Here is a 14,123-nt window from a genome sequence, read left to right on the forward strand (position 1 = left end):
CCAATCTGATCCTCCTAACTCCTCTCCCCTGCTAGCCTGATCCCCCTTTCTGCTCTCCCCTGCCAGCCTGGTCACCCCTTACCACCTCTGCCTCAGCCCTGCCACCATGGCATTGTCCGGAATGTAGTCCTGAAGATCATACAGATGTCCAGTCTAATTAGCATATAACCCTTTTATCAGTATAGATAGTGCAATAAATCTACCAGACTATAAGCAGATAACAGTCAGGGTAAGAGCCTTCTCTATACAACAGGTTATTCTTAATATCTGATTACACTGCATATGCTCAGAAACTGTTTAATGAATGGAAAGGATATGTATATTTCATATGGTCAGAAATTTAAGTTCCATAGCAAATGAGAAAATACTAAAAAGTAATATTGCAATCAACTTTCAAATTTTCTACATTTAAATTCAAATTATGGTACTGGGTAAAAAGGGTAGCTACCTGGAAAAAACTGAATCCCTAATTCATACCAAAATAATTCCCAGATTGTATTTAAAGTTTAGACATATAACTTAAAACAGTTGGAAAACGATGGAACAATTATTTTTAAGTCTTAAAGTGGAGAAAAGCCTTTATGAAGACATAAAATCCAGAATAAATTTAGTAAAATAATAAAAGATCAAATGTAACCAAAGAGAAGAAAACACAAGCCAGCCGGGCCCGATTTGGCTCAATGGATAGAGTGTCGGCTTGGGGACTGAAGGGCCCCGGGTTGGATTCAGGTCAAGGGCATGTACCTTGGTTGCGGACATATCCCCAGGAGGGGGTGTGCAAGAGGCAGCTGATAGATGACTCTCTCATTGATGTTTCTAACTCTCTATCTCTCCCTTCCTCTCTGTACAAAAATCAATAAAATATATTTTTTTTTAAAAAGAAAAGAAAACACAAGCCAAACCAAAAGATTAAGGATAAACTGGTTAAAAAATTATTTCACTGGATCTTATATGGAAAAAGGTCATTTCTCCACTATATAAAGACTCTTACAGTTCAATAAAGATACAAGAAACCAAATACATAAAAACAAAGGGTTGAGCAATAATGTATGAACCAGGAGGTCAGAGTTCAACTTCCCATTTAAGGCATATACCAAGGTTGCAGGTTCAATCCTCAGTAGGGGGCATGCAGGAGGCAGCTAATCAACTATTCTCATTCTTTCTGAAATCAATAAAAAGGTATCTTTTTTTAAAAAAAAAAAAGCAAAGGATTTAAACAAACATTTCACAGGAAAGGAAACACTAACGTTGAACTTTGCTCATAAGTGAAATGCAAATTAATAATGCAATGAGATATACTATGTTCACATAGCAGGTTGGTAATGGCAAAGGTTTGTTTTCTTAATATATTTTATTGATTTTTCACAGAGAGAAAGGGAGAGGGATAGAGAATTAGAAACATCGATGAGAAAGAAACATCGATCAGCTGCCTCCTTCATAACCCCTACTGGGGATGTGCCCACAACCAAGGTACATGCCCTTGATCAGAATCGAACCCAGGACCTTTCAGTCTGCAGGCCGACATTCTACCCACTGAGCCAAACCGGTTTCAGCATGACAAAGGTTTTGATAACAGCCTGGCAGCTATGTTAAAGGCCAAAGTTTGTGATGTCCAGGACCACCTATGAACTGCAAAGCCTAAAATATTTACAATTGGCCCTTAACAGTAAGAACATATAAATTAGTACAATCCAAATAAAGAGCAGCTAGCAATATTTATAATACGTTTACATACACATACCACTTGAGCCAGCAATTGTGCCTCTAAAAATTTACCCTACATATATACTCTCATAAGAGATCTATAAAATACATTTTTGGCAGCAACATACTAAAAACAATCTGTCTATCAATGAGGCTAAATTAATTACATGACATACCTAAAATGGAATATTGTTTTTAAAAAATGAGGTAAAAAAAAATAAATAAAAAGAATGAGGTGGCTTTATATAAATTCCCAAAGTTAAGTAAAGATTTTAAAGTGAGGGAGAATATACATATATAAAGTTAGGGCACAAATAGCTTTACATAGTTGTTCATATGAAAAAAATACAATAATTAATAAATGATAATATAACTTGTTTCATGCAATTATGTTGTAAACCTGCTTATGCCCCACTCTGTATTACGGTATCTCTACTATATATTTTTAAAATTTATGTGTATCTGTAATTATCTACACTAATAAAACAGAGAGATGCAAATTGACGCACACCCCCAATAAGGAGTGGGTATACAAATGAACACAACAAAGATTGTGGGTTAATTTGCATATGCAGGCATTGCTCCAGGCACTCCTAGCCTCTGGGCAACATAGGAAGATGAAACCGGGGCTCCAGGCCAAAGCAGAAGCAGAAAGGCAGCTCTGGTCCACAGGGAAGGCAGGGCCAGCAGCCAGGGGAAGGCAGGCCCATTCTTGCACAAATCTTCGTGCATGAGGCCTCTGGTTTATGCATTCAAAATACATTCTAGTATTGACTTTCTATGAGGAAAAGAATTGGGTGATTGGAAGACAGAAAATACAGTCTTTTCAAACCATACTTTTTGTACCTAAGTTTTAAATCATATGTATCTATCATCTATTAAAAAAAAAAATTTAATTTGAGAATGTACTTCAGATTTAAAGCTTTTCAGAGATGGCAATTTCTAACAAAGCATCTATTGTAATTTGAGTTTATAATTTTGCTAGTTTACCACTCAGTGAGTACACAGGCTGCATAAAATCTTATGTGGTTAAAATGTAAGTATTAATATGTACTAGTACACCACACCTTCCTGATCCCACCAAATGAAGAGCTTTGTCTTCTTTCTGAAAAGATTTGGCCTTGCAGTCGGTATTAATGGTTGACCTGGATCAACCCATGATTTTGTGCCTTTAGGATTCTCAAAATAAATCCACTTTTTATTCTTTTCTGTTTTTTAAATATATTTTATTGATTTTTTACAGAGACGGAGGGCCAGAAACATCAATGAGAGAAAAACATCTATCAGTCGCCCCCTGCACACCTCCCACTGGGTATGTGCCTTGAACCAGGGACTTTTCAGTCCACCGGCCGAAGCTCTATCCACTGAGCCAAACCGGTTTTGGCAATAAATCCATTATCATCACCAATCACAATTCAGTGCAAAAAAGACTTTCTTTCATGCCGTTAAAGCAACATTTTACTGATGACATTTTGGATTTCCATTTGTCTTTCATTCAGTTAATGTGACGCCCATTTTCCTTGCTTTAAAATCTTTCCCATTGCTTGTAAACGATTAGAATTGTTTGCTGAGCAACGTTTAATCTTTCTGCAAGTTGATTTTGAGTTTGAAATGCATCTTCATCCAATAATGCTTGTAATTGTTGGTCTTCAAATTTTTTCGGTTGATGTGGATGTTCTTTGCCTTTCACATCGAAATCATCACTTTTAAAGTGTTTTAACCAGAGTTCACAGGTATCTTGAGGTGGAGCATGTTCACCATAAGCTTCCTGAAGTATACAATAACTTTCAGGAGCACTTTCTTCAAAATAAAGTAATGAATTAAAACTTCCCACAAATGCTTTTTTGGGCACGAAATTTGACATTTTTAAATGTAAAAATATCTATGACATATGAATTTCAGAAAATTTGACATATGACATTTTGAAGCTTGCTGTCAATAAAATAAAATAGCATGTATATAAAATCATATATATATATATACCAACATATGTGTAGCTCCGTCTATTGAAAAAAAATCCGCATTATTAACCGGTACACCTGGTAAATGAGAAAAGAGAAAAGCCAAAGGACAGCTCTATTAGGAATTTGATGGATCATAGGGGAAAAAATACAATATATTTAAGTACGAAAGAAAGTCTTTAGAAAATCCTGAAGAGGCATTTACATGATCTGTGTTTTACAAGGATTGTCCTAGCTTCTGCAAGACTACTTACAACTGTTAAATATTATAGGGAATAAAGAACAGAAGCAAGAAGACCAGTTAAGAAGCTATTATAATAATCCAAGGGAAAAACTGGTACCTAAGACCAGGAGGATAATGGTAGATAGGTGGTAGTAGTCAAATTTGGGTATATTTCAAAGGTAGAGGCTTTCCTGATCCTAATATATGAGAAGCTGGATATGAAAGAAGTCAAGGGTAATACAACAGGGTGCGATTTCTTGAGATGGGAACACTAAAGGAGGAACAGACTGAAAGGAGCTGAATGAATGATTTGGTTTGGACCTATTCATTTAGAGAACCTTATTAAATTTTCAAATGGAAATATCAACAAGGCAATTAGATATATAAAAGAGACTCTTGCCAAGAAGTGGCATATAAATGCTTGATTCATATATGGTACTTAAAATTCATGGGAATAGCAAGATCACCATAGATGGAAGAGAGCTTAGAGGGCTGAAATACCTCAACATTTAGAAATCTGGTAGAAAAGAAGAACTCAAAACAAGAGACTAAGCGCCCTGACCCATTTGGCTCAGTGGATAGAGTATCGCCCTGTGGACTAAAGGGTCCCAGGTTCGATTCCGGTCAAGGGCATGTACCTTGGTTGTGGGCACATCCCCAGTGGAGGGTGTGCTAGAGGCAGCTGATCTATGTTTCTCTCATTGATGTTTCTGGTTCTCTATCCCTCAACCTTCCTCTCTGAAAAATCAATAAGTGAAAGAAATATTTCCATAAAGGATTGACCAATCATAATGAATGCTACTGAGATAACATTAAAATCAAGATTGAGAATTGATTATTAATATTGGCAAAGCTAAAATAAACTGGTACCTTGACAAGAACTGTATCAGTGGAAAATTGATTGTATAAATTGGAGTGGGGTGATCCCAATAGAGACTGAGAGGAGAAAACTTGGGAACAGCAAGTACAGACAAGTCTTTAAGAGAAGTTCTGGGTGAAACCAGTTTGGCTCAGTGGATAGAGAGTTGGCCTGCGGACTGAAAGGTCCCAGGTTCAATTCCGATTAAGGGCATGTACCTGGGTTGCGGGAACATCCCCAGTAGGAGGTGTGCAGGAGGCAGCTGATCGATGTTTCTCTCTCATCGATGTTTCTAGCTCTCTATCCCTCTCCCTTCCTCTCTGTTAAAAAAATAAAATAATAAAATAAAATAAAATAAATAAATAAAATATATATATATATATATATATATATATATATATTTAAGAGTTTTGCACTAAATTAAAAAAAATGAGCACAAACTATACTAAAATCTGGAGTCAAGAGTTTTTCTTACTTGGTATTTATTGCTCTGTCTTCTTTGTTTGACTGATTTGGTGAGTTGGAGGAGTGTTTGTTTTTTAATTTTATCAATATACTTTTTATATCAGAGAGAAAGGAAGAGGGAGAAATATCAATGATGACAGAATCACTGATCAACTGCCTCCTACATACCCCCTAATGGGGATTGCCCACAACACAGGCATGTGCCCTGACCGGAAATTTAACTGTGACCTCCTGTTGCATAGATCAACACTCAACCACTAAGCCACACCAGCCAGCTGGTGTGTTGTTTTTTTTTTAAGATGAATAATAACCCTGGTTGCCATGGCTCAGTTGGTAGGCATCTTCCTGGTTCAATTCCCAGTCAAAGCACAAGTCTGGAATTTGAACACAATCCCCAGTAGAGGGAGAGAAGAAGGTAGTCCAATCGATGTTTCTCTCACACACCCCTTCTCTCTCTCTAAAAAGACAATTAAAAAAATTTTTTTAAAAAGATGAATATGATAACTTGTAGTATGCTCATAGGAATGATCCAATAAAGAGGGAACACTAACAAGGAGTTCAGAAGAGGAATCTATGTATGACAGGATATGATTAGTATTTAAAGAATGAAAAGAGTACACAAATTAAAAGCAGGTAGGTTGTTAGATTCTATGAAAGGAAAATGCAAGTTTGTTGTAAGCAATTAGAGTTTGATAATGAAAGTAAATTTCATAATGCCAAATTAATTTGTACTTTGTGTCCTTCTACTTAGTCCTTGCTTGAGTGGAATACTGATATTTCTATATAGTACCCAAGAGTCATTTCATTTTAAAATACAACCAACTATGGAACCCAATTACTACATAAATGAACATTGTGAAAGGGCTGTCAGTTACTTTCACTGCTAATACAGTATTTAATTCCTTCCATATATTTTAGGGGGGGGTTTTTTGTTTTAAAATATATTTTATTGATATTTCACAGAGAGGAGGAAGGGGGAAGAGATCGAGAGCTAGAAACGTTGATGAGAGAGAAACATCGACCAGCTGCCTCTTGCACACCCCCCACTGGGGATGTGCCCACAACCAATGTAACATGCCCTTGACCGGAATCGAACCTGGGACCTTTCAGTCCGCAGACCGACGCTCTACCACTGAGCCAAACCGGTTTCGGCCATATATTTTAGTTTTTAATCAAGACATCATTTTCAGAAATAAGGTAATATCAGTTATAACTTTAGAAGTCATATTTCTCTAACAATTCTCTGCAGTAGCTTTTCTCTTATATAAAGGAACAAAGAATCAAAAGAAAACACAAACTCCAAAGAATGTAAAACCAAAAAGCATAAAAATGAGATAATCTTGGTTCATTTTGAATAAAAACTTAACTTAGCAGTTTGTTTGTCACTTATATTTCTAGGAGCCCTAGCCGGTTTGGGTCAGTGGATAGAGCTCTGGCCTGCGGACTGAAGAGCCCCAGGTTCAATTCTAGCCAAGGGCACATGCTCGATCCCCAGTGAGGCATGCAGGCAGAAGCTGATCTATGATTCTCTCTCATCATTGATGTTTCTGTCTCTCTCTTCCTCTCCCTTTCTTTCTGAAATCAATAAAAAATATTTTTTTAATTTCTAGATGGTCCATTATTATACAAGAAAACATAATTTCCTAAATAATAAAGCCTTTTTAAACTATAAAAACAGGAATGTAGTTCAACGGTTACGAGTCCCATAAAGCCAAGAGTCATTAAGAAAACAAAATGTACGTGCCTTAAACATTTACTTTTACTTGGGATATATAAAAGCACATTAGGCAATCATGTGATAATCAGGCAAGACTTTAAGAAAGAGTAAGTATCCTATTTGACTTCTTTCTTGAACAATCACAACCATAATACAGTATTCATTACTGCAATTTTGGTTTCTTTACAGTGAAATGCGAAGATAAAAACACTTGCACTTCCATATTTTTAGTGACATACCTAAGGTCTTTCTTTCAAAGCATTCAAATTATTCACAGAAACAAGTAAATTTCACTACTGTAAAAATGGTATAATTAAAGTAATAAAATTACAATGACAACTAGAATAAAGAGGGTTTGGGAATAACTGACTCTTGGTAAGCATGCGATTAATCAATAGCTGAATCATGTGACTTTGTCTGAAATGACCAGATAGCTCCTCAAAAGCAATTCTAGCTTCCTTAATGACAGACCCCAATTCTTACAAAAATAGGAAAAATTTTAATTCTTACTTATGATCCTAAACTGAAAAGGTACCTTAGCTATTAATAGGTCAGTGACCAGCAGGAAACTTTTCATGGAAATGGGATAATAACTAGAATACAACAATTCACTCCTATTTCAAACTGCAGGTATCAACTCATTAGTGAGGCAGGGCCAGGATTTGTTTAAATAGGCTAGAACAGAAAACAAAGTGTATTCAGAGTGATTCTAAGTAATACTACAAAAAACTTTTGTGTATACAAATAGGTCTCAGCATAAAATATATTTCTAATAGTGTTTCAAAGTTTAAAAAACTAGCAATTAATGTTAACTAAACTTACTGTAATCATTTCACAGTATACATATAGCAAAACATTGTTGTACACCTAAAACTAATACAGTGTTTTATGTCAATTTTATCTCAGTTAAAACAAATTCAAACAAAATAAAAACAAAGTGCCCCTCAATAATTTTGTACATGATGTCCAACAATGCTTGAGAATCATTTAACAACAATTTAGAAATTATTTGGAGATTTAAAGGACAAATAAAAAGAATACCATTTTCGTGGTTATGAAGACTCAATATGTTTAAGATCCTAATTCTCCCAAAAAAATTGATCTATGGATTTAATCAATTCCAATCAAAGTTCCAGTGGCTTGACTGTATAATTTACATGTTGACCCATGTATCTGTACAATTTTCCCCAAAGATTTGATTAGACAAAACCATTTTTAAAAGTAACAGAGTTGGATGACTTATAATACATTTATTTTGTAAGTCTGTTTTTTGAGGAATTTCCCATTTTACTAAAGTGGTCTTTTTGTCTTTTGAACTAGTTATTTTATTGGGAAGGATAATGGCATCTCATTGTACTTTTAACAATTATTTTTATACTGACTAATGATGTCAAACAAATGTGTGTATTGGTCATTTCTTTTCTTTTATGAAGTGTCTTTAAATATTTGCCCATTTGAAAAATTTAGTTGTTTGTCCTTTCATTATTAAATTGTAAGGATTCTTTGTATATTCTGGATACAAGTCTTCTATTGTTTAGAACAATAGATACAAACAGATGGGAGTCTATATATTCACTACCTATATATCTCTCTGAATATTCACCCATCCATTTGTTCATATACCCATCCATTCCTTTATTTATTCTATGGGTTGCTTTTTCTTTTTCTTTTCTTTTTTTTTTTTTTCCTCAAGGAGCAGGTAAAAATTTTATTGCAGATATATTTGAACTTCAGATAGTAATAATTATTTTGAGAGATATTATTACATTTTTTTCCCTTATTTTTTTATTAAATTATTTTCTGGTACATATCTTACAATTGCCCCCCCCCCCCTCTTCCCATACATACCCTCCCTCCCCAGAGTTTTGTGTCCATTGGTTGTACTTATATGCATGTATACAAGTCCTTCGGTTGATCTATTATGTCCCCCAGATCTCCCTATCCTCCCCGCTGTAATTTGACAGTTTGCTTGTTGCTTTACTGTCTCGATATCTATTTTTAGGTTCATCAGTTTATAATGTTCTTTATTATCCATAAATGAGTGAGGTCATATGGTGTTTCTCTTTCATTGACTGGCTTATTTCAATCAGCATGATGTTCTCCAATTCCATCCAGGTTGCTGCAAATGATGAGAATTCCTTCTTTTTATGGCAGCATATTATTCCATTGTGTAGAAGTACCATAGTTTTTGGATCCAATCATCTGCTGACGGGCACCTAGGCTGTTTCCAAATCCTAGCTATTTTAGATTGTGATGCTATTGTAGAACATAGGAGTGCATATATCCTTTCTGATTGGTGTTTTTAGTTTCTTGGGATATAATCCTAGGAGTGGGATTACTGGGTCAAATGGGAGTTCCATTTTCAGTTTTTTGAGGAAACTCCACACTGTTCTCACAGTGGTTGCACCAGTCTCCATTTCCACCAGCAGTGCATGAGGGTTCCTTTTTCTCTGCAACCTCGCCAACACTTGTCATTTGTTGATTTGTTGATGTTGGCCATTCTGACAGGTGTGAGATGGTACTGCATTGTTGTTTTGATTTGCATCTCTCGGGTATTTAGTGACTTTGAGCATGTTTTCATGTGCCTCTTGACCTTCTGTCTTCTTTTGAAAATATTCTATTTAGGTCCATTGCCCATTTTTTAATTGGATCATTCATCTTCCTTTTATTTAGTTGTAAAAGCTGTCTGTAGATGTTGGAGATTAAACCTTTATCAGTGGTAACTTTTGCAAATATGTTCTCCCATACGGTGGGCTTTCTTGTTTTGTTAATGGTTTCTTTTGCTCTAAAAAAGCTTTTTATTTTGATGTAGTCCCATTTGTTTATTTTCTCTTTAGCTTCCATTGCCCTAGGAGCAGTATCAGTGAAGAAGTTCTTTGGGCATATGTCTGAGATTTTGCTGCCTGTGGATGCCTCTAGTATTTTTATGGTTTCCCGTCTTATATTTAAGTCCTGTATCCATTTTGAGTTGATTTTTGTGTATGGTGTAAGTTGGTGATCTAGTTTCATTCTTTTGCATGTATCTGTCAAATTTTCCCAACACTATTTATTGAAGGGACTGTCTTGACTCCATTCTATGTTCATGTCTCTTTTGTCAAATATTAATTGAGCATAGTGATTTGGGTTGATATCTGGGTTCTGGATTCTATTCCATTGATCTATATGTCTGTTCTTGTGCCAGTACCAGGCTGTTTTGAGAACAGTGGCTTTGTAATACAGCTTGAAATCTGGTATTGCGATCCCTCCTACTTTACTCTTGTGGGTATTCAGGGTCTTTTTTTGTTCCAAATGAACTTGTGAAGGGTTCTTTCTAGGTCAGTGAAATATGCTAATGGTATTTTAATGGAGAGTGCACTGAACCTATAGATTGCTTTGGGAAGAACAGACATTTTGATTATGTTGATTCTACCAATCCATGAACATGGTATGTTCTTCCATCTGTTTACATCTTCCTCTATCTCTTTTTTCAGTGTCGTATAGTTTTCTGCATATAGGTCCTTTACTTCCTTAGTTAAGTTTATTCCTAGGTATCTTAATTTTTTTTGTGTGATGGTAAATGGAATTACTTTTTTAGTCTCTGTTTCTTTAAGTTCACTGTTGGTGTATGGAAATGCCATAGATTTCTTGGCGTTAATTTTGTATTCTGCTACATTGCCAAATTCATTTATTCAGTCAATTATTGGGTCGGCAGCTAAGTACTTGCGGATTTTTTAAAGAAAATCAAAGACAATTTTTTCATAGAACTAAATAACTTTATTCTGTAATGTATTGCCCATTTTGATCAATGACCTTTTGCCATCTTTCAGGCAGCATCATAATCCCACGTTCAAAAAACTTCTGGTTTTTATTAGCAAAAAACTGAATCAGGTACGATTTGACATCATCATCATTATTGAAATTTTTACCATTCAAGGAGTTTTGTAAAGATCGAAACAAAAAGTAATCAGATGGTGCAAGGTCAGGACTATATGGCGGATGTGGCAAAACATCCCAACCAAGCTCCATTAATTTTTGCCGAGTGACCAAAGATGTGTGTGGCCTTGCATTGTCATGATGGAATACAACACCTTTTTGATTTGTCAATTCGGGCCGCTTTTCTTCAACTGCATTGGTTAATTTCGTTAGTTGTTCAATGTAGACATCAGAATTGATCGTTCGGTTGGGTGGTAAGAGTTCAAAGTAGACAATTCCTTTGTAATCCCACCAAACTGATAACAAAACCTTCTTTTGATGAATATCAGCTTTTGATGTTGTTTGAGTTGGTTCACCTGGCCTGCTCCACGATCTTTTCCACTTGATATTGTTGTAAACAACCCATTTTTCATCGCCAGTTATCAGTCGTTTTAAAAATGGATCATTTTCATTACATTTCTTTAGCAAATCGCAGCTGCTAATGCGTTGCATTAACTGTGATTCTTTCAGTTCGTGAGGAACCCATGTATCGAGTTTTTGAACATAGCCAAGTTGTTTTAAGTGATTTTCAATGCATGTATGTGATACATGAAGCTTCTCTGCAATCTCACGTGTTGTACTGTGACAGTCCGAATTGATTATTGCTTTGATTAGGGCGTCATCAACTTCAACTGGACGACCAGAGCGTTTTTCATCTTTGAGTGAAAAATCACCAAAACGAAATTTGGCAAACCAATTTTGACACTGCCGTTCTTTTAAGGCTTCGTCATCATAAACAGCACATAACTTTTTATGAGCTTGCGATGCGTTTTTCCCTTTGCGGAAATAAAAAAGCAAAATATGACGAAAATGTTCCTTTTGATTTTTCATTTTTCAAGGAATGCCAAACGAAAACTACAAAACAGATCAAAAAACTTTTTTTACTGATTAACAGCTGAATAGCCAACTATCAAATAACAAAATGTGTTTTACATTTGTACTACGTCTGCAAACCTAAAAATTCAACTGAAGCCATATATGTGTGAAACCCGCAATTACTTAGTTGCCGACCCAATAGTTTTTTAATGGAGTCTTTTGGGGTTTTATGCACAATATCATGTCATCTGCAACTAAGGATAACTTTACTTCTTCTTTTCTAATTTGGATGCCTTTTATTTCCTCTTCTTGTCTAATTGCAATGGCTAGTACTTCCAGCACTATGTCAAACAGAAGTGGTGAGAGTGGGCACCCATACCTTGTTCCTGTTCTGAGTGGGGATGGTTTTAGTTTTTGCCCATTGAATATGATGTTGGCTGTGGGTTTATCATATATAGCTTTTATTATGTTGAGGAATGATCCTTGTACTCCCACCTTGTTGAGAGTTTTTATCAGGAAAGGGTGTTGGATTTTATCAAATGCTTTTTCTGCATCAATTGATATGACTATATGGTTTTTATCTTTCAATATGTTTATGTGATGTATCACATTTATTGATTTGCGGATATTGTACCATCCTTGTATTCCTGGAATAAATCCTACTTGGTCATGGTATATTATGGGTTGCTTTTTCATTACCTCAGTGATGTCCTTTGAAAAGCTCAAGTTTTTAATTTTGACAAAAATCCTACTTTATTATTATTATATCTTTGTGGTCTACATTCTTCTTTTTTAATATATATTTTAATTTTTTACAGAGAGGAAGAGAGAGGTATAGAGAGTTAGAAACACTGATGTGCCCGCAACCAAGATACATTCCCTTGACTGGAATCGAACCTGGGACCCTTCAGTCTGCAGGCCAACGCTCCATCCACTGAGCCAAACCAGTTTCGGCTACATTCTTAATGTTCTAAAAAACTTATCCCAAAATAATGAGTATTTTAACTTATTTTTTATTTAAAACTTTATAGTTTTAGCCTTAGCTTTATGATTAGATTTGTCATTCATCTCAAGTTAGTTTTTGGATGGAATGTAATATAAGAGTTAAAATAAATAATTTTTGGATATCTAGTTGTATCAGCAACAATTATTGAAAATAAAAGTGATCTTTAAATATGGTAAGTCTCATTATATATCCATTATACGTCAACAAATTTAATTTTTAAAAAGATAAAAAATTTAAAATACAAAGAAATAACAAAATATGTACAAGACCAATGGTTTAAAAACTACAAAAAAATTGCCGAGAAAAATAAAAGATCTAAATAAATTAAAAGACATTTCTAATTAAAATATATACAAGTAAAATAAGTGACATTAACATAGAAATAAATATTAATATTTTGTATTATTTACAATATAAATACATATAAAGAGAATGTAACAGAAATTCCAAAACAAGATCCCACACCTACAGAACCAGCAGTGCCAATTCAGTGATGAAAACATTAATAATTTAGATGAAAAGATTTAACATATGATAGCACAAACAGCTACTCATCTAAAAATAATGTGGAATCCAATCTTATCCTAACTCCAAAAATAAATTTCAAATTAAATAAGATTTAAATGTTAAAATATAAGATAAAAAGCTTTATAAGAATAGATTATAAAATTTTATTGAAAGGCACTAAAGAATTTAATGAATACAAACACATACCAAGTTCATAGATAGGAAGACTCAGTATCATAAACATGCCAATTCTCTCTCTTGATTTAGAGATTCAAGACAATTCCAATCATATTCCCAAATTGTTGTTTAATTTTGTTTTGTCAGAGACTTGGTAGGGTATTTCTAAAATGAGCAATGCAAGAATAGGTAAAACATTCCTGAACAACAATCTTTAGGGTTGTGCATTATAAAATTATCAAGATTTATTATATAACTAAATAAACTAAGACAACATGGTACTGACACAGTAATAAACAAATAGTCCACTAAAACATTAACTGAAAACATAGAAAAAAGCCCACAGATATACATTATAGAATAACTTGTTAGATCACTGGGAAAAGGAAGTAGTTTTTTATAAATGGCAGTGAAACAATGAAGAATATTGTGAAAAGAAATAAAATTAATTCCCTAACCCAAACCATAAAATAAATTAAATATAGGATAATTCCAGAGCTATAGGTAAAAGATACAAACAATGAACATATTAGGAAATAACATCAGAGATCTTTCTACTCGGCCTTAGCCTAGGAAAAATGCTCCTAAATATAATGGTTAGAAAAAGCAATCCACAAAGAAAAGGACTGATAAAATTGTTATCATTAAATTACATTAAAATTAATATCTGCTTACACAAAACTTTCTAAAAACCACTCATGAATTAAGAAAAGTTATCTGTAATATCTACAACTGAC

General features: G+C 34.4%; 1 protein-coding gene across 18 annotated transcripts in view; it reads right to left on the reverse strand.

The window, feature by feature from the left end:
- ZMYM4 (zinc finger MYM-type containing 4) overlaps positions 1–14,123 on the reverse strand; it is a 135,265-nt gene that overhangs the window by 69,882 nt on the left and 51,260 nt on the right. For 3 of the 18 annotated variants that reach the window (XM_045584864.1, XM_045584865.1, XM_045584866.1), the window contains one exon: positions 13,417–13,551. The exons of 14 other annotated variants lie outside the window; for them this stretch is intronic. In XM_045584864.1, the coding sequence (XP_045440820.1) occupies positions 13,417–13,453 (37 nt within the window). In that variant the 5' untranslated portion in view covers positions 13,454–13,551. Of the gene's footprint in view, positions 1–7,464; positions 7,605–13,416; positions 13,552–14,123 lie in introns of those variants that run through there. One more of the 18 variants, XM_045584870.1, reaches the window with a different exon arrangement.

This window comes from Pipistrellus kuhlii, unplaced genomic scaffold (genome assembly GCF_014108245.1).
Source record: "Pipistrellus kuhlii isolate mPipKuh1 unplaced genomic scaffold, mPipKuh1.p scaffold_m20_p_2, whole genome shotgun sequence".
Lineage (NCBI taxonomy): Eukaryota > Metazoa > Chordata > Mammalia > Chiroptera > Vespertilionidae > Pipistrellus > Pipistrellus kuhlii.